Source organism: Trichoplusia ni, chromosome 4 (assembly GCF_003590095.1).
Source record: "Trichoplusia ni isolate ovarian cell line Hi5 chromosome 4, tn1, whole genome shotgun sequence".
Taxonomy (NCBI): domain Eukaryota; kingdom Metazoa; phylum Arthropoda; class Insecta; order Lepidoptera; family Noctuidae; genus Trichoplusia; species Trichoplusia ni.
Genome location: NC_039481.1, coordinates 16,518,784 through 16,545,954, shown reverse-complemented (window position 1 = coordinate 16,545,954; position 27,171 = coordinate 16,518,784). Strand labels below are relative to the sequence as shown.

The window sequence follows — 27,171 nt, the reverse complement described above, 5'->3', positions numbered from 1 at the left end:
GTCCCCATAACCAGATAAATGTCTATAATGTTCAGTAAAAATACGTGTACAGTGTACAGTCCATAATGAATTTGCAAAGCGCTACCCTCATATCTGCAATAGGTATTATTTACGTAAATTGTAATATTTCGCCAACAAAATAAAGCTCTGCAATCACCATAATTGAGCTTACACACGTCATCGAAAGGTTGCCAACAGTAGCGAACCCCTTAATTGCGAGTCGTTTGGCGTTTATATCGCAGGCGATGGAGTGTGGCGGAGTACTGGCGTGTAGGGATGCGTTGGTGTAATGAAGGAAGGGTGGATCGATGGTAACGGGTGGTCGGAGCGAGAGCGCGCGCCCTCTGGCGGCGGGAGGCGGCGGCGCGGCCTCGCGGGCCGGGGAGCGCCAGTGTGCTCGGCTGGCGGGCGGCGCGAGGGCGTGTTCGTGTCTGGCGGGGACCAACACCTGCACTCGAGGTGAGCCCACACAATACACACCACAGTGACTGTGCACCACTCCATAACAATACTCAATTTCAATGACTTTCCTAAACAACACCCAACCACTACTGAACACAGCTGATCAAGTGACTCAATCTTGTTATTACTTAATCAAGTTTCAAATTCGGTTGACTGTACAATGTTTTTTTACTCATTTTCCATGAATAACATAGTTATTTAATTAATCAATTGTTTATTTGATAAATACTCAAATTGAAATACAAAAGTTCACGTACTTTCTGTCAAGATTGTAGTTGGACACTCACATTACATACTAAACGCTCTAGGGAGTAGACTTGTAATAAACTTACGTTAGTGAACCCATTTCGAGGGTGGTTTTGTAATTTTATCGCGCCTTAATGAATAAACCAGGAACACAAGACATTTACAATATTTTTGTCTTCAAGAAATGATGTTTTTGATTATCTATAGGTACTTAGTTACAAGGTACTTAATGTAAGAGTAGGTAAATTCTACGAATCTACCATTCACAGAGTACATGCTGATATACTCTACCATTACTCCACAGCACTTTAATCAAGTTTTTGTTTATAATATTTATTTCTTTAGCCTTTGTAAACCTGTAAATCGCGATAAGTGGGGTTATTTCGATATCACGCACCCAATTTATTGTATTTTTTATGAGCACCGTATTGTTTTTTTCTTGCGGAATCGATAAGATAGGGTTGTATTCAAATAAAATCAGAGACAAGTTAGTCTTCCAAAACATTGATAGCTTAATGGACTCCAACAGCTGTTTTCATTTTTCTTCATGAACCTGTAACAAACTGGTTACTATTTGTTTTTCACCATTAACAATTAATCTTATTGTGAAAATGATTATTTTTACAGGTGTAAAATAAAATATGTATAAATAAAAGCAAAAGTTCTTATGCTTAAAATTTGAAACAGCCAAATTACATGAAATTGATTGTAAGTCAGGCTAATGTTGAAATCCTCTGATAAACATGAACCAACTTGTTATCGTAAGTTTTCAAAAGTACCTACTTATTCCCTGGTTGCGTAAAAAGGGATAAGAACCTGCGACTGCACATCGGTGCTATAGGGACAACAGGTTTATTTTAATACTGTTATTTAGTGCTTGAAGGCTGCATGCATTCAAGCACTAACCTACTGACATGGCATTTGCCTAATCATCTTAATACAATAAACTATCTGTTGCTCGTGGGACCGCCCGCTAGAAATTCAAAACGACCCCAACGGAATATAAATTCGGGATAAAACTATCCTATATGTTCCATCGTTATAAACTATCTGTTTAACAAGTTTCGTCTAAATCCGTCCGATGGTTTTTGCGTAAAAAGTAACAAACATCCATTCATACAATCTTTCGCGATTTATAGTTTCGTCTTGACGGCTGGTATTATCGTCTTATTTTACTTTTTTAATCGAGTTTAATACCTAATAAACAGTTTTTTCGTAACTCGGTGCGAATTTTCCGTAAAATCAGATGTTTAAAGCGAGTTAAGGAAATGCCATTTTTATTGGGAAGCAACCCGAGCCGGAAGCATTCGACTACAAAAGAATGTCGTGTTTTTAAAGTTTAACTGTGAGGTGACATGTCAATATTGATGCAATTTTTCCGGTCTTCCACACGCAACTTGTTTGCGATAATTGCAAAAATAGCTATTAGTTTTACCATGAATGGTAAGTGCGGTACGTCACTCGCGTCTATATGGACAAAGTCTCGGGGGTAGGAAGCGCTGTGTCGGTACGTCGTTTACACAGAGTACATTCTGATATGTCGTTTACGTAGCTGATTGCGAAACTTCTAAACCTTTTTATGGTCACATGTGAATTGAGGAATCACAATGATGAAAAATATATTTCAATTTATTTGTCACACAGAGATCATTTTCTTGATAATTGGATTTCCGTTGTAATTGGAGATATCTTTTGTCCGCAACATGTTTTAAGATCGTGGCTTGGTTTTTCTTTTAACAGAGGGACTTCTTTATTATGTACCTAAGCCTGTGATATGTAGAGATTACTTCGTTAGATGTAGCTCTCTCTCTATAACCCCATAATCATCAGCATCGGCCTATATTTGACCACTGCTGTACATAGGCCTCCCCAATTGCACGCCATCGAGATACATCATTTGCTACTAGCATCCAGCTCCTGCTAGCCATTAACCCCATCTAGATCTAAAAAAATACAAGTACAGCCCTTTCTAAAGGGGTAACACTAACCCTTTTGCCGCAATAACAAGATAGCTACAATGAATAAAAACTGAGATCAGTATACAATGCCGCTCGAGATCCAATTATGTAGGTCTCACAAAAACCTAACCTACCACAGTTCCACAACTATTTTAATCAGAATGGAACGAACGGAATTTTATAAATGGGTCGCTCGTCCTTCTGAAGTACGCAGTCCCCAGAACGAATGGGTACTTTGCATAAACCTATTACAAAAAAGTGACATTAATTACTTTTACTGGTATTATACGCCGGGCGTAAATTTATTCTTTTCAGTAGTTCATCCATACTTAAGTAACTAAGAACTCATTAACACGAATCACATCGGTACGAAATTTAATTACAGTGATACTTTTAAAAGTAATTTACGTGCTTGAAGCCTTTGCGCAACAATAAGGCACAAAACAGGTTTCATTAAAAGCGGCTTATCTTAAACTATGTGAAACGTGTGCTTATAAATTCCGGGAGGGCAAATTACTAAATCAAGATGTCTAAGCATAATCGTGACTAATGCTTGGTACGCGATAAATTCGCATTGCGATAGCAACTCAACGAGACAGGTAGGGCCATCGCTGTTCACAGGGGATTGCACATGTTTAGAATATATATCATTAGCTCTTACTCATGATTATTTGTTTTGATTCTTGTGATACATTATAATCTGCGTTGTGAAAACATAAACATCCGTCTTAACTTCAAGTTTATCTGATCTAAAATCGTGTTCTATTGTTAGAAATATGTTGTCTACTATTTTAAAAAGTGAGGAATATTTGTAATGTAGAAATACTACAAAAAATGAATAATATATTATGGCGGTCATTCTTCAAATGTTAATATTAATTGTGTCGTTAACTCTTGCATGCCAATATACTTAATACTATTTCTACTGAAGTATTTTGCGCAGTTGACTGGATTCTTCGGACCTTTTTTAATTAATTAGAATTGCTCTAACGACCAACACGTGGGGTACATAATTTAATTACGACGAAGCTTTTAAATTGTTGTTATGGAATATTTATACACGAGTACGTCATTATACTAAGATATTTATTTACTTTACATGTACCTTTTTTCTGAAACACTAAGTAGTTACCTAGGCGTTACACTAGTTCCTGACTTCTCTTGACTCCAACAAGTTTAGCAATGACAAGCGATGTCCCCATGGCAGCTAATACAAGCACTTCTTTATGCCAGGCGCTTCCTAACATAGATAGGTACTTAAAACTTTTAACTATTTGATCTAGTTTTACTTACCATCTATTTGTAAATAAAGACTCACAGCTAATAGTCTAGGCAAGTAGCAGCATCTTGCCTAAAATAAACAGCTTTCTAAAAATTTTAAGCTTTTTGTAGAGCCATACCTCCTATGTGCAGAACTACCCCAATATTTTTTTAAGTTTTCCATAAAAGCTATTAGTAGAACTTGAATTAACTAGATAACAAAGTTAAGTACGAAAGGAAGGTAGGTATATAGTGCATAGACACTAGATACGCACGCATGCCGTGCATTGCAAATACCAAAGCAGGAAATATGGCGTAGAAAACTACTTTTGACTCTATTTAGTAACGCATTTGTAAAACGCTTTGTTATTCAACGTCACAACACCATAAAGGAAGATGACGCATTATCTACGCAACAAGCGTCTACTTATTTACCTGTAACGAACCTAGTTAAACCAGTGGATTCTCTCGGTTTCTTTCGCATTTGCTCGTTTTCTGTTCCGTGTTGTGATTATTCCGAATTTCGAAAAGATGCTGCAAATTTTGGGTATCACCTGTAATTTTTAAATCTTTGGCAAAATTTACGGATAGCTAGATGCCAGAAATTCTGATACTATGTCTAAACAAGGGTAATTGTATTTTCAGACTAACTTGAATGATGTCAGAATGCCAGGCACTTCACGTAAAATATAGAAGCTAAACTCAACGTTTGGAAAAGACTAGGCAGATGATGGATCCTGCAGTGAAAGACTATTTGACGATCCAACGCGACTTAAGGATATTTTTTCTATTCGAATGAGTGTTCGAAATTTCCCGTGGTTAGCCCGTTCACCAAACCCTACAGCTTTATAATGTTTGTTTGTGTAGTTCGCCACCATGTCAACTAATTGAGGTCATCTAACAAATCCAATGAATAGTACACAATCAGGTAATGACTAGTAACGCGATTTCTTTAATTAGGTTTCGTTTTGCGGTAAACGACAAAAGTTTGAAGTATGGTTATTGTCCATCTTTATTCGGTACTAAACCCTCACTACTTATTTCATGATATAAAAATGTCACAGAACGAATATTTACACAAATGTAAAATACATTTAATTTCCTTAAAAAATCGAACTAGCTTTATTTATAACGAAAACTAGTTTTTAAGTAATTCTTAGGTTGAACATCGTACAAAAATATAATCTTTTCTATTGTTTCCTAAATTGCAGCTGTAAAATAAAATTTCTACTTTAGTACATAAAGTGGCTACGGTTACTTTTGCCTTTCGTTAGGTCTCTCCTAGTCTCGTAAATTGCTGCTTGACTACGAGAGAGGAAAGTTTGCAGCTCTACATTTTGGTAACACAACGTAATTTAAGATACGAACAACCTTAAGCCAATGTAAAATACTGGTTCCTCAGTATATTTGTCACGATCCTTTACTCTCTAGTAAAATAGTAAAGCAAATATTTTTGCCTTTGGTAACTTTTTCATAGTAACTGTCGCGCGATACTGTTTTTTTTTTAAGTTCATACGAATTCTCTGTCTCTCTGTCTCTGCATACGTCTCTCGATAATTTTTATTTCTAGATAGTGCTGTGTAGACTGTAACTGTTAAGATAGAGCTTACGTTACATCATGAACTTAAATTACAATACACTGGCTATAAACTTTATTCGTAGAATAAATAGGTGAAATATCTTGATTTATGAACTTTCCTTGCCCCGTTCGTTGCTTGATCTAATAAAAAGGTAGTTTACCTAGGTACCAGGCAGTCCAGGCACGGTGGAATAAAATCAATGAAATGATTTCCGTTCATAAAAATATATCTATAGTAGGTACACTAGGTACCTGCCATGTCTGCTAAGTTATTGATGTAGCAGGTACGGTCGGTTACTTCAAAAAGTAGATTTACAGAATTTTAATAATCTTTAAAACCATTCTATTTCTGTGCTCATTACATTTTTGTTAGAATTTCGGTGTTTGATATTATTTCCCAGGAAAAATACTATTGTAATTGCCCGAATATTTTATTTGAAACTGTGACAGTTTAGTAGTAAGACTGCTAGATTTCCATGAAAAAGCTTGAGTTAGAACCCAAGGCACGCCGACTTTACGAATATTTTGTGTTTTAGAAGTAATTATGACCGCTTTCTCTGATTGCTGTCCTATCGGACTATAAGAGAAAGGTTACAAAGACTGCACCTGTGTATATCCTGCCGTGGCCGAAATTCCGCCAGGATATTATTTAACTCATTCAAAAGCCTTGCAAAACTGTCAGTTTTGATGCTGGCCATAAATAAGGAAAAAATAAAACAATATTTTTTCAGTTATGTATGACATCATGATTCTTTTAAGCTTTGTACCATTCCCAGCGGTCAATATAAATACGACGCACAACAAATGTTATTTTGTTTTTATATTGAAACGTCAATTTGTATTCAGTGAACACAACATGCGAGTTGTCCGAAGCTGTTTCCATACAAATACAGAATACTGAGAAATACTAATATACTGAGCATTATTTTTCAGTTTTATGTTGATTAAAACAAACAAATAAACAATCCATCGTTATCTCTATACACATCTAACGTTGTTTAAACATAGCCAGTCAGGAAATGCTACTATGTGTAGTCATGAAAACACAATTCTAAGCGAACATTACGATTTGTAAATAAATAAGTATGCGCGTTTCGCAAAATGGCTGCCGCGTCAGCATGAATTTAATATAATGGACGGTCATTTCAACCCCCGTACCCATTGTTTCAAAGTACACTATAAGGCTTTTTTTGGATCAAAAAGTAAACTCACCCAATTCGAAGACCTCCCGAAAATCATTCTTGATATTATAGTAAAGCGAGATTATTAATTTCGTTGGTACGTGTATTAAATTTCTTCTAGATTTTTATTACATACCTAATAGAAATCGGAAACCTCTACAAACTCCAGATGGAAGTAGATAATTTTTAATATAACACGATAGGTTGTACGTTCATTTGAGAATATTAGGATATATTGATAAGATAATATAAGGATTTCGACATTTCAGAGTCCGTTGATCCTTGTTGTTCCGCTTTTTTATATGGAAAATAAGTCATAAATATTACTTACAATATAACTTTATATTTATTCTTATACATCGAATAATTAAGAAACAAAAGAATGAACAGTATTTGCTCGCAACTCTGTTGTTTTCAAGAATGCATGTAGAATACCGAAAACGAACAATGAGCTTCTGCGAATCACATGCACATAAGCAGTAGGTATGCTTCATAGTAAAACGTCGAGAATATCCAACATATCCAACATATTCCACATGTCTACCAAGTTTAATACCTCTGAACGACCATTATACGGAGAGGGTTGTCATCCCGACAACCGCACGCTCTCATAAGAGGCACATACTTTACATAACATACAACAGTTATAGCAATATAAACTAAAAATAAATAGGCCACATATGAATGGTATAATATGCGACAAACGTGTCAATGAAGCGCATAATATAACGACTCTACATTGGCATATTATGTTATTGGAGAATAGATTAGGTACAAAACCAGTAAAATTTCACATTTGCTATGGACGTCACGTTTGATATTTATTCTACTCAGTAAAACTATAAGCAGATTCCGTAAAATTTATTGAACTTTAAGCAATAAAATAACTTCAATCCTTAAAGTAATAGTGTGTAAAGATTTTTATGGTAGAGCAAAATATATTTTACTTAAGTGTCTACAGAGTTTTCAATCCCGGCTTCAATTGTTTGAAAAGTAAAACCTACTGCTTTATAACTCACTGACACTCAACTCACACAAAAAAAAGTTTTTCTGAGCAGGCAATATTTAATTGTGCTGTATCTAGATACTGATGAATACTTACAGTACATAATGAAATCCTCAATTTTTATCCAAGTATTACGATGGGTAAATTGAGTTAAAGGAACCAATTAACATGCAAATTGTCATGATGACGCGTAGTAAAAGCAAATATAAAATCATAACTCATTCTGTCTGGGGATGTAAACGGTCGAGGGAGGTTCTAATCTCCATGGTTGTGTCGCCGACGATGTCCATAACAATACGCATCTGACGGCTCGACCCTTCCTTCTGGCATTTACACCAGGCACAGCTATGCACACAGTTGTTGAAACGAGACGGAGTCTTTAGCAGAATAGAGCAATATCTCCTCTCCATAATAGGATAGTTCTACTTTAAGAGGTGGTGATGGGGTCTCAGGTCTCGTTTGAACAGGTCCCCAATTATGCTATTTACAATGGCCGATGAGTGAATATAAATTGGCACTATACGTATTATTCTAAGCATTTTTTGAACACATTGATTTGAAATTCGTAAAGGAGGAACACTCACTGTTAATACAATGAATTTCCAATTATTGTGTTAGCAAAATACTTAAGAGAATGGGAATAGTTTCAAATTTAATCCATTTGCTATTCATTCACTGGCCATAGTTAATAGCGAATGGGGTCCAGGATCTCTGCACGATCGCATTATTTCATAACCACAATCGAATCGTTTATGGCACCTCGTTCTAGATGAAATATTATCCTGACTGATGAATATAACACGTGTGACCGCATATTGAAATAAGTGCATGAATAATGGATACTTGATGCAACGATATCATATTGAAGCTATTCCATCAATAATATCAACAATGCCCTTTTCCAAACTATTTATGTTGTATACAACAAGAAGCATTCAACAGGAGACCTACTTTTACCAAGTCCCATTTGTTCAAACTTTTCCTTTGTAAATGAACATTAATTATGTCGAGGGCTAAATACTGGAAGTAGCTGGTCTTTATGAGTTCTTTTGACTAACGCAAATTAGATTAAAATTGGAGTACGAACTCCAGCACAGTACTAAAAGCAAATTCATGTTTGAATATAAGAACGTACATACTTTCTACGTGAAACATAAATAAGGGGTGTAGATTCTCTTGAGATCTTAGAGTTTCTTTACACTTTCTGGAAAATTTTCAACAGGGGCGCATAACCGGTCGGTGTTGCTAGACTTCCTTTTTTGCAAACAGTAACAAAGAGCGTTAAGGAAAGCCTCGGGTGGTGTTGCCCGTGTTGAAAATGGCGTAAATTTTCCTCTAGCCCCGGTCCGCATCCGGCTCCTAGTGTGCACATCGTAAAAGCTCTCGGCGGTCACAAACACGTATATCGGAACATAAAATCGTCTACATTTGCGAACACTCGGCACGGCGTTACTTATGGGTTCGCTTTATAATACCAATTTATTTTATCATGCGAAAATCAGGGAATTGATCTCTTAGAACTGCAAATTGAAGAATAGGTACTTTAATTTTGCAGTACTTATTTCTTCGTTGAAATACCTATGTTGAACCAGCGTAATAGGTATACCTACATTCTTGATAACGCTCATTAGAGAAATATGTAAACAATGTTCTCACAGTCGTGAGAGATAATCACAATAAAACACTTCCATAAATTATTGATTTATTAATTATTTATGTATGAGTGTATATTGCACTATTGTCTATCAGCAAACTTGAGTTTTTCTATTTAATCTTCATAAGAATAATGCTGCATGCTGCGTAAATACCCGCAAACAATACTAACATAATAAAACTTTCAAATACAGAATGGAAAATAAAATCGTAACAAGTGGAAAGCCGTGACCTTTATCATGTCCTCTGGAAAACAGACGTAACCCCTATGTATGTAGCATGCCCCTGCTCGACTGGTGTTAGGGTGAAAAGCACTTTATGTGATAATAAAGGGACCTTTTTAACAGTCCAACAAACCTAATCAAAAACAAGCCGTTTGTTGAGTCGACAGTCGACAGAGTTCCAAGCATTCAATATAACGAACTTTTCGAATTATGTAAGATCATTGTTCAATGCTTTATTATGCTTTATACCTACTTGATTTTGGACTTTTATCCAAGCGTAACGTTATTTAAAAAATTCTCACCGTGGTTGAATCTACTCCAGAGTTTTACGCGAATGCAATAGTTTATCTCTATCTGGACTTTTTTTATCTCTCGGCGCATATACAATTCTATACTTACGTAAGGTAAGTTGTAAGTGTAAGTCTAAGTAGTTTACCAAAAAAAGGAAGACTCAACTCAAAATTTTCGGTTCCTAGAAATCATAACATAATTTGCTTACATTTTTTTTTTTAATATTTGCCTTTACAAATAAAAGAGTCCTAAATGCCATGAACCCGGTTGAGAATGAGCCGAGGTCTTGCGTAATCAATCGAGTTTTTGCCCGACACGGCAATGTCGCAGGGGAGATGTTTGCTAACTCCTACGTTCTAATACATCGTCATCTTGTTACTGCAACTACGTAACAGCTTCACGTATTTATATCTTATGTGCTCTTATCCTTCTTACGTGAAGATAACAGCGTATTACTAACAACTTGTAAGTTTTCTGAGGATTTTCTTTTACGTTTTTATATAACAACTTGTCATTCTATATATTTATTTAATACTTCTTTAACAAGTAATATTTCAATAGTCTCTGTCTACGATTTTGTGACTGATATTAAGGTGAAAAGAAAAATTCGAACCTAAAAAGTAATTCTTATTCATCGAAGTAACGCAATCGATATAAAGCTCTATTTTTGCTCTACAAAGCCACCGATTGTCCCTAGTAAAAAGATTGTGAGCTTATGACACATCATATGACAGACAAAGACAACAACAGACGAGGCGTAAGACAACTTAAACCAACTCTTTATTATACTTGACCAGCGACATTTTAAAAAAAGAATTTTATTCTATTTAAGATCTAATCTATTATATACAAACCTGGCATTATAATTGAGATATCTTAGAACAAAGTAACAAATCCCTTACACCCTTTTTTGTTCATTATGGACATATAGGTACGGTACGGAGTAATTTTTTCCAAATTGTAACAAATTAAAGAACTAAAAAGAACAACCATTCCAATTTACAATTCAGCAGACTCTATAAGTGTTCATTAATTTATAATTAAAAAATAGTTCAATTTTTTGCCGTGTACAATCCTTTCTTCTCGGGACTCCAGTGTTCTGACGTCTGCGGAAATTATACGCGAACGTGTAATATGACATGGGTACATCTATCAAAGTAATGGAATCTCATACAAACACTCCTATTAAGGAATGTTGTTACATTAAACGATATTTAAATCGCTTCACTTATGCAATCAAACAAGTTATTTTCATCATAATAGATCAACATTTTATAAGCTGGGTAAGTGGGTATTATAAGTTGCTGCGCTAAAGCTGAGTTTTATACAGCTTATTAAGTTGAAAAACAAACCTATCTGGAATCATCGGGGTATATGCGAGTTGGGGGCCTGCTCTGACGTCATTCGTAGGGGTGTTGGGTCGCCAGGTCCCCCTTCACTCCTTCCTACCCCTCCGCCCGGTGACCCTGCCCCCACAAACTACCCTCCCACATTTCTTGAACGTAGTGTTGTTATCAGAGTACTCTTAATGAATTCGCATTAATTGCTGCTTCTAGTATCTGTTATTGAATGATTTGACAGGTAAAATATTTTGGAGTTTATAATTTAAATAGCCACATGCAGAGATGAATCCTAGCCCTAATTGCCTGTCATAATTAGCTTTGCACTCTATTTATTTGAAATTTAAGTTTATCACAAAACCATGATACCATGCTGAATGAGAGTCTTGCTACACTAAAACATAAAATGAATTTCTAAATTCTGTAACATAATCATTACTTACGACATCATAAACGTCTTATCAAGTGTTCTTCATCCTAAATGTGAAGGCGAACCCAAAATCTTTCGTCAATCAATCATCTGATACTATTTAACTTTCACTGCTCTTAAACACGAATAGTCTGAACAGTTTACGAATTGCGTCAGTACACAGCTATGTCAGATGTGATAAACAAGTCTTGAATTATAATAGTTTATGTTATACTCGGTATGGGTTGTACGACCTCCCGGCTATACGTCTGTAACCTCGAGAATGTTTCGGAAGAATCTGCGGAGCGACTGGATCCTTAGCACATGTCAGTGTTTGTTTAGACCCCGCTTGTCTGAACAGACTCATCGTAACATATTGTAACTATTATAGTACTAAGTTTATCTTGTTTTGAATTACAAAGAGCTGAAGGTTTATTAGAGATAAAGACCTTCTCTCTTAGAAAGCTCTTTTCTTCTCATTTTATCAGGTGTTTAAATAAGTTTCAGATTATTCGAGAAAATGCAATAGGTAATCACTTGTGTTTTATATATCCGTATACTAATCCAGTTGCAACTTTAATAAACCAGTTTCAGAGTTATGTACTATGGTGTTCAAAAGCGCTAAACAAAAATAGTCCAAAGCGACTACACAAGGGAACAGTTGGTATTTACGGACACCGCGATTACAATCTCTTTCAGACGTCGTACTCTCCGCTTTGTTCTCGTTTTGCAGGCCTAATAAGCACTGCCATTCTCTTTGTACACGCGCCTAGTACTTTGCTACCTACTGCCTACGGATTCACGGTTTCAAGTTTAGCAAATAACACGTGCCATATCCTATCATGTTTCTAACTTCGTAAATGTAGAGCTAGAGTTTCTTTATAATTTCCTCTGCCTGACGTATTATTTGCCTAACACATTGACCTACAATAAACTAAGTTCCCAATTTCCTTCGGTCATTGTTGATGAGTAATTGGTTCCTCGAACTAATTGGACTGCAACAATTTGCAAACTCATAAAGTGTTCCTGAGAAACCGTCCCAAACCATTAACAACTTGGCTATCGTTTACGAGCGTTGAGATGTTTAAATTACATTTTCCTTAGTCCTATGCCAACTATAGTATGAGACTACCTAGTTAACAAAATTACAAAGTTTCTTTCAGTTGACCCAAGATCACACAATATTTTAAAACGAAATTCATGTTCCATGTTTTATTAGATTATAGACAAAGTAGAGCCAAAGTTTCATCCATTGGCATTACATTATTTTATCGAATTTCGTCCTAAAGGTCGAAGCCACGAAGCAAAAAGCGTGGCCTTAAGTTTTGTTAGTCAAGTGCAGATACGAGGGGTCGGGAGATAAAAGTAGGTAAAAATTCTACAAGGGGTCGCACGCTTGAGAACGCGCCTAATCAAATGATTTTATTGAGATTCATTAGAGAGGGTAGGGCGCCCTGTACTTACCTTGGTACAGTACTAATATAGACATCGTAAGGTCGGTTGAAAGGAAAGCATTTCTGTACGTAAGTGGATTTATTAATGCTTAAAATATATGAATAATGTTCGCTATGAGTGAATGTGAGCGACTTTTCTTTTCAATTCGGCTTTTCAAATAGAACCCCACATTCATGAGTCTCAGACTTTAAATGCCGAAATCTAGATTACTAAGAGTCATCAAAACTACCTTAGCTACGCTAGGTCAGTTAATTGCTTATATCTAACTGAAATATCATAATATTGAGGTTTATGATTGAATGGTAGATCGATACGTTCTAGAATTACTACGAAAAGTGAAGAAATACTAACTACTAATTGAGTCTCGCTCTACATTATTAACTAGCCCGGCGTTGTTATATTGTAAGACTTATCTGTTTTGTCCGACTGTCTATATGATATCAATTTCAAGACGACGTGGAACCAAACATGTTTTGAAAATAGTAAAACACGGATGTAATAGCCGCCAATCTAGGATAACACCTACATACTACAGTGATCTATTTTCCTGGTTTTATTTCAGATATAGAAACTCTTTCGTCTGTCATAAGTAAATAAACCTAACGAATGACTCAGAAACATAATCTGTGGAATGACTGATGACTATTTTTTTATAATGAGACTTCCTTCTACACCTACATTCTACACGGTTTTTTTCTAATCAGTAGAGTTAATTAGTAGTGGTAACTTTGTAGAGTTTTTTTCACCCTGTATACTGACAGAATATAAAGTCTCTCGCAGCCACAGACCCTATCTTAACACTACGCTAATTGATGAATGAAAGCTAGCAAAATTACAGAATTCATTAAGCAAAAAATTCGCACTACGAAAATGACTCCAACCAATGCTGAAATGCGACAAACGTCTAAACATTTAGTCGTGAACCCGTGATGTAGTTTGCAGCAAGCGTATTGATCGGTGGGATTTATTCGCCACCTCTACAATGAGCCTTTTGGTCCTCAGAAACATAATGATATCGGGCAACTTGCCAATAACTTGGTAGGCCGGTTATTGGTTGTCCTTTCCACAGTGCCAAGGTCGACACAAGGACGACACATTGTACAGACAGATATCAGCTTATTATTATATGATATGAATCCTAGATGTCTGGCTTTGTCTCCGTATAATTCGCACATATTTTGCAAAAGCTCCGTCACGCATGTATATTGCGGCTTTACTAAGCTTTATCAGACTGAAATAAAGCGAAAATATTAGGCGGTTTCTTACATCTTTATTCAACATTTATAATTTAGAATACAATACTTTATAGGTTTATTCAATTAATTTGTTTTCCTAGTGGAGAATGAAGCCTAATGAAGAATGGATTTAATTAATAATTAATGTTTCTAATCACCTATTGTAATTTTATAGCCTGGTCGTAAATATTCTCAGTACCTACTGTCATTGGATATTGAACCTATAAAGCGGTTAATTAGTTAATGATCATAATTAAATAATTGTGACCCCTTTCATATAATAACAACATGTTCAGTGTTGAATAAACTTAGTATTCACTGTTAAGCCCTTGCAGTCACACTGGGAGAGCCGAGAGACAGGTAGTGAAAATACATGGAGAGCAGAATGGTATTCCCGACAACTTTACTGGTATCCCGTACTGGTCTCGAAATAAATATTAATCATAAGTAATACATTAAACAGTTTTTATGTTCACAATTACTAACAGGAACACTATTTTCCCACGGGCGGCGATTGATAAATATGCAATTTTGTCTTTTACGTGATCTCCGTACATTTTTTGCAGATGAATCATTTTTAACTTCTTTTCACCTTTTGCAGTGTGTGACGTGACAAAGCTATGACGAGCTTTTGAGGAATTAAGGTGGGGTGGCTGGACCAGCGAACTCTCGGAAGCACAAAAGTTGGTGGTGCGCCGGCGCTGGCGCAGGCCGTGCAGGTTCATTCACTCTCGATGCGTTGCGTCGGCCGAGCGGTCGTGTGTCGTGCTCGTGCGTGACATGCGCAGACGCACTGTGACACACATGCGCGCGCTCCACTACGCATCCGCCGAGGTGCGATAACCGACCTCCTCCATCGTGCCAAGTTTCGATTTCATCGATGCTCTCGCCTCGTAGTCGCACGTGCAGTGCAGCACACGCCGCACATCACGGACCCTCGCCGTGCGAGACGCCTCGAGTGATGTAACACATGCACTGCTCTTGAACAATTACTGTCCGCATAGACTCCGCATTCGAATAAAATATTTTGACGTTTTCGTGACATGCCGCGTAGACGTACGACAGACGTGCGGATATAAAATAAACAACGTGTGAAAGTTTAATAATTGATTCGAAGAGTTTAGTGCTGCTATAGAAAGTGAAGTTTAATTTGTGCAAAATGACGTCCCGATCCAAGGAGAAGGTGGCGGCCGCATTCCGAAAGCTGTTTCGGTCCCCGGAGAAGCTGGACAACGACGGTGCCGGGCCAAGCGGCTCGCCGGCCAGGCGCGGCCTGCTGCGCCGACACAGGTATGTGCTTTGTTTACGAAACTCCCAATAGATAATAACGAAATGGGCAGAACTTTAGAAAGCCGAGAATTTCATAAATAAACATCTCGTACAATGTGCAAATGAGTCAGTTACACCGATAGCGGCGGACGTTACAAGCTGTTGTAACATCAGTCTGCTGTAGATGTTTGATAACATAGTGCGACGGCCGGTCAGGTGGTCACGTAGACACTCATTCACTGCCCATTGCACCGCACAGCTCCCGAGGAGGTCGCACGGACAGCGCTATGGTCGAAACTTCTAGCTTATTTCATAACAAACGAATAAACATTTAGTCAAACCTCACGAAGAACATGAGTTTACTGAAGGTTATATGCCCAGGAAAACATTACCAACTTCATTTGCATAAAAGGAATCTCAAGAAACCTAGTTATTTGTAAACAAGTTGATTACATTGACGTATTATTGTACCTCAAATTACCCGATAGATGTTGGTAAACGGAGTTTTGTTTCGTTTTAAAATCGTAGTCAATAACAATGAATCATTTTTATTTGAAATACAATTAAAGATTGATAAGCATATTTTCAGTTCTAATGTAACTTAAATGGTTACTACTAATGATGGAACATTGTAGAATGATTGAGATTCCGATGTGAGAAAGCGTAGTAACAATAATGCACAGTATTATAACATATTCTCAAGATTGCTGGCAGTAGGTACCTATTTGAGGATAACTTGACGACCTGAATGGAACTGGCCGAGTGACCTGCCTCGTTTGCTTGATATACCTACTACTATTCTATTACAAATATTTGCATCTCCTTTGCCAGTTTGTTCTGAAGTTCAACTTGAATTGCACATTTGAGTGCCATAAACGCGAAGACTCGTGAAGGCTAAACTGAATGTGGCAAAATTTCATATTCGACATTCGGTTAGGGGCGTGTTTTCGAAATCGGAAAAAATCACATACTTATGCTTTAACAGACGTCAGTAATGTTAGAATTCTAACAATCCTTTTATACGTTAACTCTAAATTCTTCCAAATTCGTTGCCCTCTAAATTCGGAGAAAGATCATTCAGGGAATGCGATGGAATGAAGAAACTCACACATACACGAAACTTAAATACATAACTCTGAATTTGAGCATTCGCAGCCTCTTCCCATACACGAAAGAAACGAATAATTGTTCTCATAAATCACTTATCTACTATTTACTTCGTTAAAAGTTCAATTTGAGTGTCCCAATGCGCTCAATGGTATGGTCTATCTTAAATAGAGATACTTGTTTCCGGGAAGCGATAGATAACCCTATATCATACGGCAGGGTATCAAAAAACCATGACCATGTTCACGATTAAGCACAGTGTGGTGTCGAAAATACTGCGCTTTGGATGTTACAGAAAATAATGTTATGTCAGCAGTGGTTTATTAAGGCATTATAAAATAATTTCGTATTGTTCCAGCATTCTAGGCTGCCTTAGATACTGGACTTTTCCAGAAGCTATGTACTGTTTTGTACACTTGTGAAACTTCTGTTATTGAGTTACCAAGTTATTACATTCCTCATTTGAATTGGGAATCAAAAAAGATTTCACTAGCTTTCGAAAATTAGGCTATCCTTTCCAGTATTAACATCTTCTTCTTAATGTATAAAATTACGTGCCACATTGACTGTTCGCGATGGACTCCTTAATTATTTTCTCGATTTCATTCAAATTTTACACACCGTGTGCTGCTTGATTCATCTTGCAATATAGGATTGCTAACGCTAAGCTATAATATCAGTTACTTAACAAAAGATTTACCGGTGACAGTACAATATTCGATAGCCAAATGTTTATAATGGTTTCGGTAACCGATTTGTTTGCTTGCATGATAAACTTGAAAGCTGATAAATAAAAGCCGGTAGTATTAGCTTATGAAAATATTTGGACGATGCGACCTACTTTGCATATTATTATGAGTGCTGCTATCTTATCCTACTTACAATAAATATGAATGATTGGATGCTTGTTACGAAATGGTTACGAGTTAGGGGAACTATCTTTGTTCGCCATTTTGTTTTGGTTTTTGTTTAAAGAGTTATCAAGAAATGTTAACTAAGCTTTCGTAACTAACTACTCAATATTATAAAGGTGACTGGGTAATTAACGTAGAGACCATTAAGTTAGAATTTTTAGATGGTATCAATATTATCATGAACCTATCTAAGGTTAGACAAGAGCTAAAGTAGAACTATTATATTCAAAGAGACTATAAGGACAGCTAATCACAATAAGTTTCTAACGTATCGTATATATTTTATCTCTGTAGGAAGTCAGTTCCCAAAGAACCGTTATAAGGTACCTATAAATAACAATTATAAGATCAAGGCATTAATTTGAAACACGCAAGCGTTAGTACACAGTTAAGGTCAATACTAACGAAGTAGGTATCTCCACGCTTGAGTGGCGACCAAATGTTAAAACAAATATAACACACATCAATGCCGCATAAACTTGGCAAGCTGCACTTGTTCGATAAATGGTCGGAAGGTCCGCATGGCGAAGGTCACTAACATCGATTATCATAACTACGAACAAAACACTGAAAGGTCTACTAAGAAATTGATATTTGAAAGTTTCAGCTACGGTGTAACTTAAGCGGGCAAAGTTTCATTGAAATTACAATAGATAATAAAGACGTCTCTTGGAAGTGCGAATCCGATTCTGCGTCATATCTCGTCTTCTATGGCCGATAAACAAAGGCATTGTTTACACACAGAAGCTCTCGACACCGGCAGCATATTGTGCCGGTTATCGCCGCCGACCGCCGGCACCCGCTCTACAATGACTGACGTAGCATGCGGAATATCGCAACAAAGAAGTGCCAAGCAAAGGCTACACGCAACGCCCGCTGTTTATCCAGCCATTGTTAATTATTACACATCAACATAAACAGTGACGGTAGAATAAACAAAACATTAGCGATCCATTAGGTGCATGTCATCAGATTAGATAGAGCTGTTATTAATAGGTCAACATAATCAAATGATGACTTAACTTCAACCGCCGCCGAATATCTTATTAAGATACAGTGAGCACTGAGCAAGTTTATATTTAGTCCAATCGATATTGTGACGCTTACTCATGTTTATACATATATTTTTGATGTCGATTTAACTTTGCTAATGATCGAGGAATCGAAAATTCTTATTATGGAGAATCTTGACGTTAATATGATATAATTAGAATCCTAATATCCGTAGTAAAAAAAAAATCTTCTTTTTTTTCTAATGACTAACGCCTCAATTTTCTGTTTCTCGTTCTGCTAATCTTCATACTAGAGAAGCAGAAACACTAAAGGATCTCTGACACGTAGGTCAGCAAAGGCTTACTATCGGACACCAGTCTTAAAGAATAATAAAGTTTAAAATTTACAAATGAGCAACTAAACCTTATCGGCTACTATGCTAAATTCCAGTAGTCATAATAGCATTCACTTAATAACGCGCAAATTAAGACTTCACTAATTACAATCGATTATGAATGGTGAATTAAATAACATGTAAATGACTGCGGAAATGGGCATTATTACTGACGACGTATTAGGAGTCTAGTGGCATCCTGATTGCCCTATACGATAAATATTAATTATGCTTATGACGCATAGAGCAATGTGAGAGAATCATAAATACCTTGTTAAATGTGTAACGACTTTATTAAAAATTAGGTCTCTTATGTTTACAGTATCTGAATAAGTCACGATAGAAATGTAAGTGAATTGTAGATGAAGTTAGAGTTTGTGCGTGTAATGCTTATGATTTCATGAAGACCTGCTTATATTACATTCATACTCCTGGAGTTTTATGCACTAGGGTAGAGCGCCTCTACTCAGACATTCAGGTATTTGAAAACGTTATTTCTCGGTAACGGTATCAGCTCCGCTGCAACCAGACAAACAGGAGCTGGGTGCACCTAGCTACTTCACTTTCATTTCTAAAAATAGATACAAGTTTATTCAAGATTTCCCCGGGTCGATTAAGCTGTCGAGCAGGCATTTAATATTATTTGATTCAAAGATGGTATGATGGTTCCAGTGATGATGTATCATTTAAAATTAATGCAGGTAGAGTCTCTGTTGAATCCAATTTTGCTTTCTGAAAATGAATATAAAACAGAATGTTATGCCTTTCATTGTTAAAATAAATCATAACTTGCATGATTGTCTCGAATTGTGTAGGTTTCTTCATCTTCGTACGTTTGTACAGATGTAAGTATTAAATAACGAATATGGCAGAGTTTGACTACACATTGAGGTCATTGAGCATACAGGTTTTTATATATTTTTAGGTAATCCAGAAAAGTAAAGAGCCCTTTACAAAAAGGGAATTTTGATTGTCCAAGTCCCTCCATTACATTATAATATTAGCTACTTTTTTTTACGATTTCTCTAGGATGATGTCGTTACTTTGTTTTTCTACTTCATAGCACATTCAATCTCGCTGCAGATAGATTGTACAATGTACAGTACATGGCTATTTTTAGAATGAAAGTACAGCTTATCGCTGGCAGTTGTTTACGTAATCTAGAAGTACTTTGCATAAATCTTCTAAAAGCCGTTGCCCTGTCGAGGCAAATGACACTCACTACTTTATTGGAGTATATCCAAAAACTGTTAGTTCTATTCAAGCTGTATTTCCTACCTGCAACTGTTTATCAAAATCTGTACCTAGTGCCAATTAATGTTTTGTTTGACCCAGTTTCTTATGATTCATTCACTGCTTAATTATACAGCGTTTTAATCACAAAAGCATGATTAACTAGAACGGCCCGCGATAAAGCAGGTTACCCTTTTGGCAACTTGTAAATGGGTTAGATACAAGTTGAAATTAATAGTGTCCGACTTTTGACTAATGAGTGAAATGGAACTCATTTTTAAATTAGATACTAGTAGAGCAGAGTTTCTTCATTTTAAACGGCTTGTACAAATCTTTTAATAAATTGCACTTTAGTATTTTTGCCTTAAATTGCCTTACTCCGACGTACATAAGTAAATTGGAACGAAATGTTACTTCAAGACAGTCCAACAAGGAATTCGTTTTTATTTTGGATGTGGAAGTGCTAACAAATTCCACATCGTATAATGTTACAGTTTAATAGTTACACCGCAATCGCAGTTGAGAATCACATGTCATGTCCGACTCCAAACAGCTAGTCAATCGTCATACTAGTGGGATGTTATAGGAACAATCAGACTCGAGTTAACGTTTATTTACAATGTAACCTGACACATGTAGACAACGCCGTGAGAATCGCAGGCCGGTTGCATTCTACACACGGACGGATTCGCGGCGAGAATATCTTACTTGTTCGCATACAAACAAACTAGGGCATTCAATCAATTGAATTTGCATGATTCCCGAGGCTCTTTGTTGTAATGAGATAAACATAAAGGTCTTTAAGAAGGTGTGTGTGCGTGGTTAAGGTCGCTGATTCATTTGCGCGTTAAATGGAATACGTTATACGCGTTTTATTCACAAGCTCGTTCTAACGAATCTGCAATGAGCGAAAATGTAAATGAATTAAACGATGAGTGAGTAATGAATTGTTTACTTAAATAAATGACTGAAGAATACAATCCCTATAGAAAATAAAACAAAGGTTGTGTGCGTAGTGAACCTGCAGATGTTTGTGGGCAGCGCATCAATAATGAGTTCAGAATAAACCTGTTCAACTGGACGCGAGCTGGTACACGGCTGCGAACAATCTGTTCTTTGGTCTCGATAAGTTGCGAACTATTTACTTAAAATCGTACTTAGATACTTGGCAGCTTTGAAAACTTAGACTATCTTTTATTTGTTTGACTGTACCTAAGCCCATTGAGCGCAACGTTCAATGGGTTCAATCTTCGCATAGGACAAGCATTTGTGTGATCCACCAATGCTTTTCCAAGTCCGGGTGAGTTGTGAATGAGACTTGAATGTTTGTGAAAACCCTCGCTACACACGGATTAAATTCCTTAGTCGAGACCCTCGAGGTATATAGGTAGGCTATGTCACAAGACGTTTTAGTGCTTAGTTAGATTACCTACGTAAAATTTTATTACCTGCATATATTGAAGCCATGATTTTCTTTCATGCATTATCGTTATAATAGTCTCTAATCAAAATTGCAATTACGTGGTTCGGTAGAGTGGTAATAATTTATTACTACATTATAATAAAATAACTGAGTATTTATTTCAGGACTAAGTATATTTGATTCATTAATCTTTATTTTTTAACTGAGCTTCTGAACATAGTAGGAACACAAGAAGATTGTTTACCTTTGGTTAGAGAGGGAGACTATGCTGCTGTCCGGAGGTCGTGGGTTCGGTTTACATTACACCCGGTACAAATGTTTGGGTGCTCAGCGCATTCATTTGTTCAGTGCCTGGTTAAAATACTTAGTTTAAGTGTGTTCGTCAGTTGCCTAGTACCTACTCCAGTCTCCAAGTACAAGCTTTGCTCAGTTTGATAGCTTTGTGTGAAAATTATGGAATATGATATTATATTCAGTTATTCATTAAGAAATACATTAAATGGCAGCTATTAATAGACCTAGGTATAGAATCCGAAAACCGCAGCTAGGCTAGTCGGAGAGTCCAAGGTTCTCGCGGCGCATCATAGTCTGGCATTCGGTTATTTATTGCAGCTAGCGCTGGTTATTTACACAAACCTCCTTAGTATTTACTGTGGCCAGTATGGCCGCTGGCACTTCTGCATCTCATATTTATATCACATCGTGGCGGTCATTACCCAAGGCTGTGAGTTTATTGCCAATTATCGAGTCTGTACATAATGTGCAGACTCTCTTAATGTGCAGACTCTAGTTTCAAATTGGGCAATTAGTCGAATTATAACGAGATACTTATGTAGATACTTACCGCTTCATTTGTTGTATAATGACTTGTCCGTTAAAAAAAACTTATTTTTAAATAATTGGAAATAGAGAAAGAAAATTGTGCAGCTACGCAAAAAATGCTTTTGTAATACTTTATCAATCGCTGAAAATAAATTTAATGATCGAGGAAAATCCTTTCGAGTTATTTAGTTTATGAGTTCTTCTCTCATGCTTGTCCACAGGATGTAGAGACGATTAGATAACGTATGCGGGTTTTTGAGTAGGTACTTACTCTACGCCATGGCCCTTTAAAACTCAAGCGATTAACAAATCGACTACTTAATGATGATTTATTTGATAACGGTTTACTCATGCGTATTTTTCCGGATAGCCAGACTAGTTTCTAGCCTAACCGCAGGATTTAATCATGAGCTAACGGCGGCAGAGTCGCGAGTCTAATGCTTAATTACTGCAGGATGCAGACCAAACTAAGGAAATGTAATTTTTTATTAATTACTTACATCACGGCATAATCTTCATCTATTAATATGAAATCAAATCGACTAGAATCATTAAAAGTAACTACTAGCTATCTACTATATTAATGCAATCAAAGATTTGGTATCCAAGAAACTTAAGATTCCGTCTGCAAAGTTGTAACTGCTTTGGAAAAAATGCGCTATTCGGCTATTACATTATATTGTAGAGCGAACCGCGCATCTCATGAGTAGGTACAATGATGATAATAATGAGTAATTAATATGCTTGACAGATACCTACTAGGGAACCATATTTATTTACATACAGATGGATTGTAAACATAAGTATTGTATAGCAACAGTACCTATGCAAGTAGGTCAGCAATATAAATAAAACAAAGTGTAGGATGCTTGGGTTATTTTCGGACATAAATAAAAATAAATCACGATTTATTTACCCAAGAATGCCTTCACAACGTCTCGTGAACTGACGAATGAGTTCATTGAAATGTGGAATAAATAACGTTTGGAGGTAACCTATTTGAAAGGCCGGAAGCTTTTGTTTGAGAGTGATATATTGTATTATTTGTATTGTACTTTCATGCCGGACCAGTGACCAACAAAGTAGGTAAAGGGGACACTCGTCTTGCTCTCAATTGACTCGCGATACCCGGGTGACATATCGGAATGCACGGCTTGATTTAGTATAAATCATTTTTGAATGAGTTGAAACATAAGGGGAACAGAAATATTTTTGAACCAAAACTTACGTCCTATATATCCTCATAAATTGTTTTTATGAAAACTTAAGCCACACACCAAGCACATTCCGAGACATAATAAATATCTTTGCTATCTAAATTATTAGTATTACTAGCTATGAGCGTCCCACTGCAGGGCAAAGGTCTCCCTCCTCTCCTTACCTTTATCCCGTTATTTGACTAACAGGGCCCAGTTCTGCGAGAAGGAATTGAGCTGGTCCAGTCCAGCCTTAACCTTTTGGGCCTGCTTGTCTATTACTACCTGAATAGGTACGCAAACGAAACTATCTCATAAAATATCGTTTAAGTACTAATAACAATTAACCTCCATTCTAAATCTTGTCTGTCCTTGTGCTTAGATCTTCGATCTTCACCGCAATAATCAGGTATCTAATACAAGTGATGTCTTTATTTCACAGAGATGGTGTTAGTCCCGCCGAAGCAGCGGCTGCAAGTCTGCCGGCCAGTCCTGCGGCCTCGTCCCTTGTCAAGAAGAAGGCGGGAGGAGCCAATGAGGTGCGAGAGAGAGCCGCCGCGGTGCGCACGCGCAGGCTCATGAAAGAGCTCAAAGAAATACAGCGGATACAGAACAGCCGGACTGATCCTGTATTCACGGTAAATATTATATTATTTGGTATTGACAACAATTTTCAAATGTTCAGTAAGTAGTTACGTGAGTTTTCAGACATTGCCTCTGAGACAAGAAGGAAACAAGAGCAAAACAAGTTGAGGCTGCACATCGCCATGAACCGTCAAGCTTTTACAATTGAACATCTAATTTTAGGTCTGATTGGACATAGATTTCAGTATATTGCACTTATTTTATTGCTCATAAAAGCCGCTAATAGCATTTATGTCGCTATTTTAATGACTACCTACCTAGTTACCTAATGTTGCAAGATACCATAAAAACATCTCGCTTATAGTTGTTTTATACATAAACAGGTTACATAAAATATTGAAACCAACATTTTTACGGTTTCTATTTGTTAATTAAATTAGTTACTCAACCGTTTCATTTACAATGGTACGAACGTCGATAAAACGCGAAGATTACGTAGATATTATATCAACATGGACCGTTACGTTGATTAGAGATTCAAGGACTTCGTTTGAATAGCCGAGAAAGTATGACGAGGCAACATTACTACATAATTAACACCTTAAACATAAACTTAACATGTGTGAGCTTTCGAACAAATTGTTGACACCAAAACAAATCTTGACCTGACAAAGGGAGACCAAGGAAGAAAAACCTTTTTGTCGAATGAGTGTAACGAACGGTCTTCCGTAGAGGAAATTTTGAAATCTAAAATATATTATTATCACGTATTTCCAGGTGGAACTGGTGAACGACAACCTGTTCGAGTGGCACGTGCGCCTGCACCAGATCGACCCCGAGAGCGAGCTGGCAAACGACCTCCGCGAGCTGCACGTTCCCCACATACTACTGCATCTGGTTTTCCCAGAGAACTTCCCATTCGCGCCGCCTTTCATGCGGGTCATTGAACCGCGGATAGAGAAGGGTTTTGTTATGGAAGGTACGATTGTATGATGAATGGCATATTTTTAATGAATTATCGCACCTTATAAAACGCTTATACGTTTCTTTTTTAAATAATACATACCATGCCTATAACATAAAGGGCATTCATTCATCCACGGATATTCATGGACATCCATGGACAGTAGCCATATTGCCTCTGACAAATTCACCCCTCGGATATCCATAGACAGGACAACACTAACCCAGTCTCGAATGTTTCAAGGAGGTGCAATCTGTATGGAACTGTTGACCCCGCGAGGCTGGGCCTCCGCATACACAGTAGAGGCGGTGGTGATGCAGTTCGCGGCGTCCGTGGTGAAGGGCCAGGGCCGCGTGGCGCGGGCGCCGCCGCGGCCCTCCTGCGAGTTCTCGCGCCGCCGCGCCGAAGAGGCATTCCGCTCCGTCGTCAAAACACACGACAAGTATGGTTGGGTCACGCCAGCGCTCTCCGATGGTTGAGCTACCAAGGTATACCTCTATCCTCAGATACCTTTTTTCGGGTTGCAACCTAATGATATTACGGACTTGCACCGACTAAAACTCCAGTCCAGTCTTTTGGCCAGCAGGATCCTCTGCTGTGAGTTGTTACATGACCACATAAATGACATGCATACAGATTCAAACGTAACATTGACCCAAATGTGATATCCTTACGACGAGGGACCACGACCTATATTTCGTAAGAGAATAATTTATCAATTTAGTTTGTTAGCCAATTGGAGACCTTCAACACCTTGGGCTATTCTATTTTCATTAAAAGATTGTTTGAGTTTTGCAATTAATATGAATTTTAATATCTGACTTTTTTATATTTACAGACGTGCTGATCTACTGTAACGCTGAAAGGATCTCCTTTAGTTATTCTTCAAGAACAATTTTTAGTCGTAACTAGTGCAAATTTTGATAATGCTCTGCTCTGTGTAATTAGTTTATATCAACTTGTCTAAGATCAGTGGAGTGTTTTTGGAGAGTCGAAAAAATAGAAATTATGTTAAATGTTTAAGTCTAGGGTGAAATGGGGGCGATGCAATTAAATCTACTAAAAGTTTATTATACTAACGCAACGTTTTTAAGTAAGTGCATGTTTAAACTGTGAATACACATTATTACGCAAATCAACGGTTTTCTCGAAGTGTGCTGATTTGGAAACTGCGACAAACAAGGCCAAGTCTACGAAGGTTCGTTCGTGTGCGGACTTGGCTAGCGTCGGCAGTGGATTCAATGAACGAGAGGCTTTCGTGGTCTGTGTATAGCAAATGTGGTGTTTCATGCATTCTCCGTCTATCATTGTGTATAACTTATTATGTTGTGCCAAACTCGAATGCTCATCGCCTACTTAGTGACGCTCAATTTTTCGAAGTCCCCATTAAAATTTTTAACTATTCAATTCCATAAGTGCTCGTTAAAAAATCTTGAATATAAAATTTGAAAATACTAAATATATCGTCATATATTTTGCAGTAAAAATATTGATGTTTTAAAGGAAATGTTTCCGTCCCAAAGTCATTTAATCATTTTGATAATATTATAGATTCGTAGTTTTTAAAATCCACCAAAATGATTCTAAAGTAGTTTGTCATTTCAAGTTTGATCTATTCTTTTATTCGTATCTATACAATACCTGAAATAAATAAGTGTAAAATGTATCATACCTTCTGAGACAGTCTAGGCTCTGCATGCTTCGTGTAAAGTCTGTAGTATCAACACTGCAGCATATCTCATGAGTAGTGAGATGCTCAAATTAGTTGATAATTTTAAATTGTGAAAGAAAGGCTTGTGGTAAAACTAATATAAATTAGGAAAAAAAATAGTAAATCGATGTTGTTAATTTGTGTGGTGAACCAAAGATGTTTTATTTTTATGTAAACTTGATTCAGCGCAAATATGTGTAAATTATACTTTGATTATATGTACAATGTTATAGGTGTAATAATAAATACCTGCTCAAATGA

The 27,171-nt window shown here is 36.8% G+C and overlaps 1 protein-coding gene across 2 annotated transcripts; it reads left to right on the top strand.

Annotated features, from left to right (window-relative positions):
* The first annotated feature begins 393 nt into the window (after positions 1 to 393).
* Positions 394 to 27,171, top strand: LOC113493311 (ubiquitin-conjugating enzyme E2Q-like protein CG4502). Of its 2 annotated transcripts, XM_026871236.1 has the most exons (6): positions 394 to 459; positions 14,901 to 15,589; positions 24,093 to 24,288; positions 25,013 to 25,214; positions 25,443 to 25,687; positions 26,038 to 27,171. In XM_026871236.1, exons 2-5 carry the CDS (start codon positions 15,459 to 15,461, stop codon positions 25,676 to 25,678), a joined length of 765 nt encoding a protein of 254 aa, XP_026727037.1. In that variant the 5' UTR covers positions 394 to 459; positions 14,901 to 15,458; the 3' UTR covers positions 25,679 to 25,687; positions 26,038 to 27,171. The 2 variants fall into 2 exon arrangements, with proteins under 2 accessions (XP_026727037.1, XP_026727038.1); XM_026871237.1 differs by lacking the exon at positions 394 to 459 and having other exon boundaries at positions 14,328 to 15,589.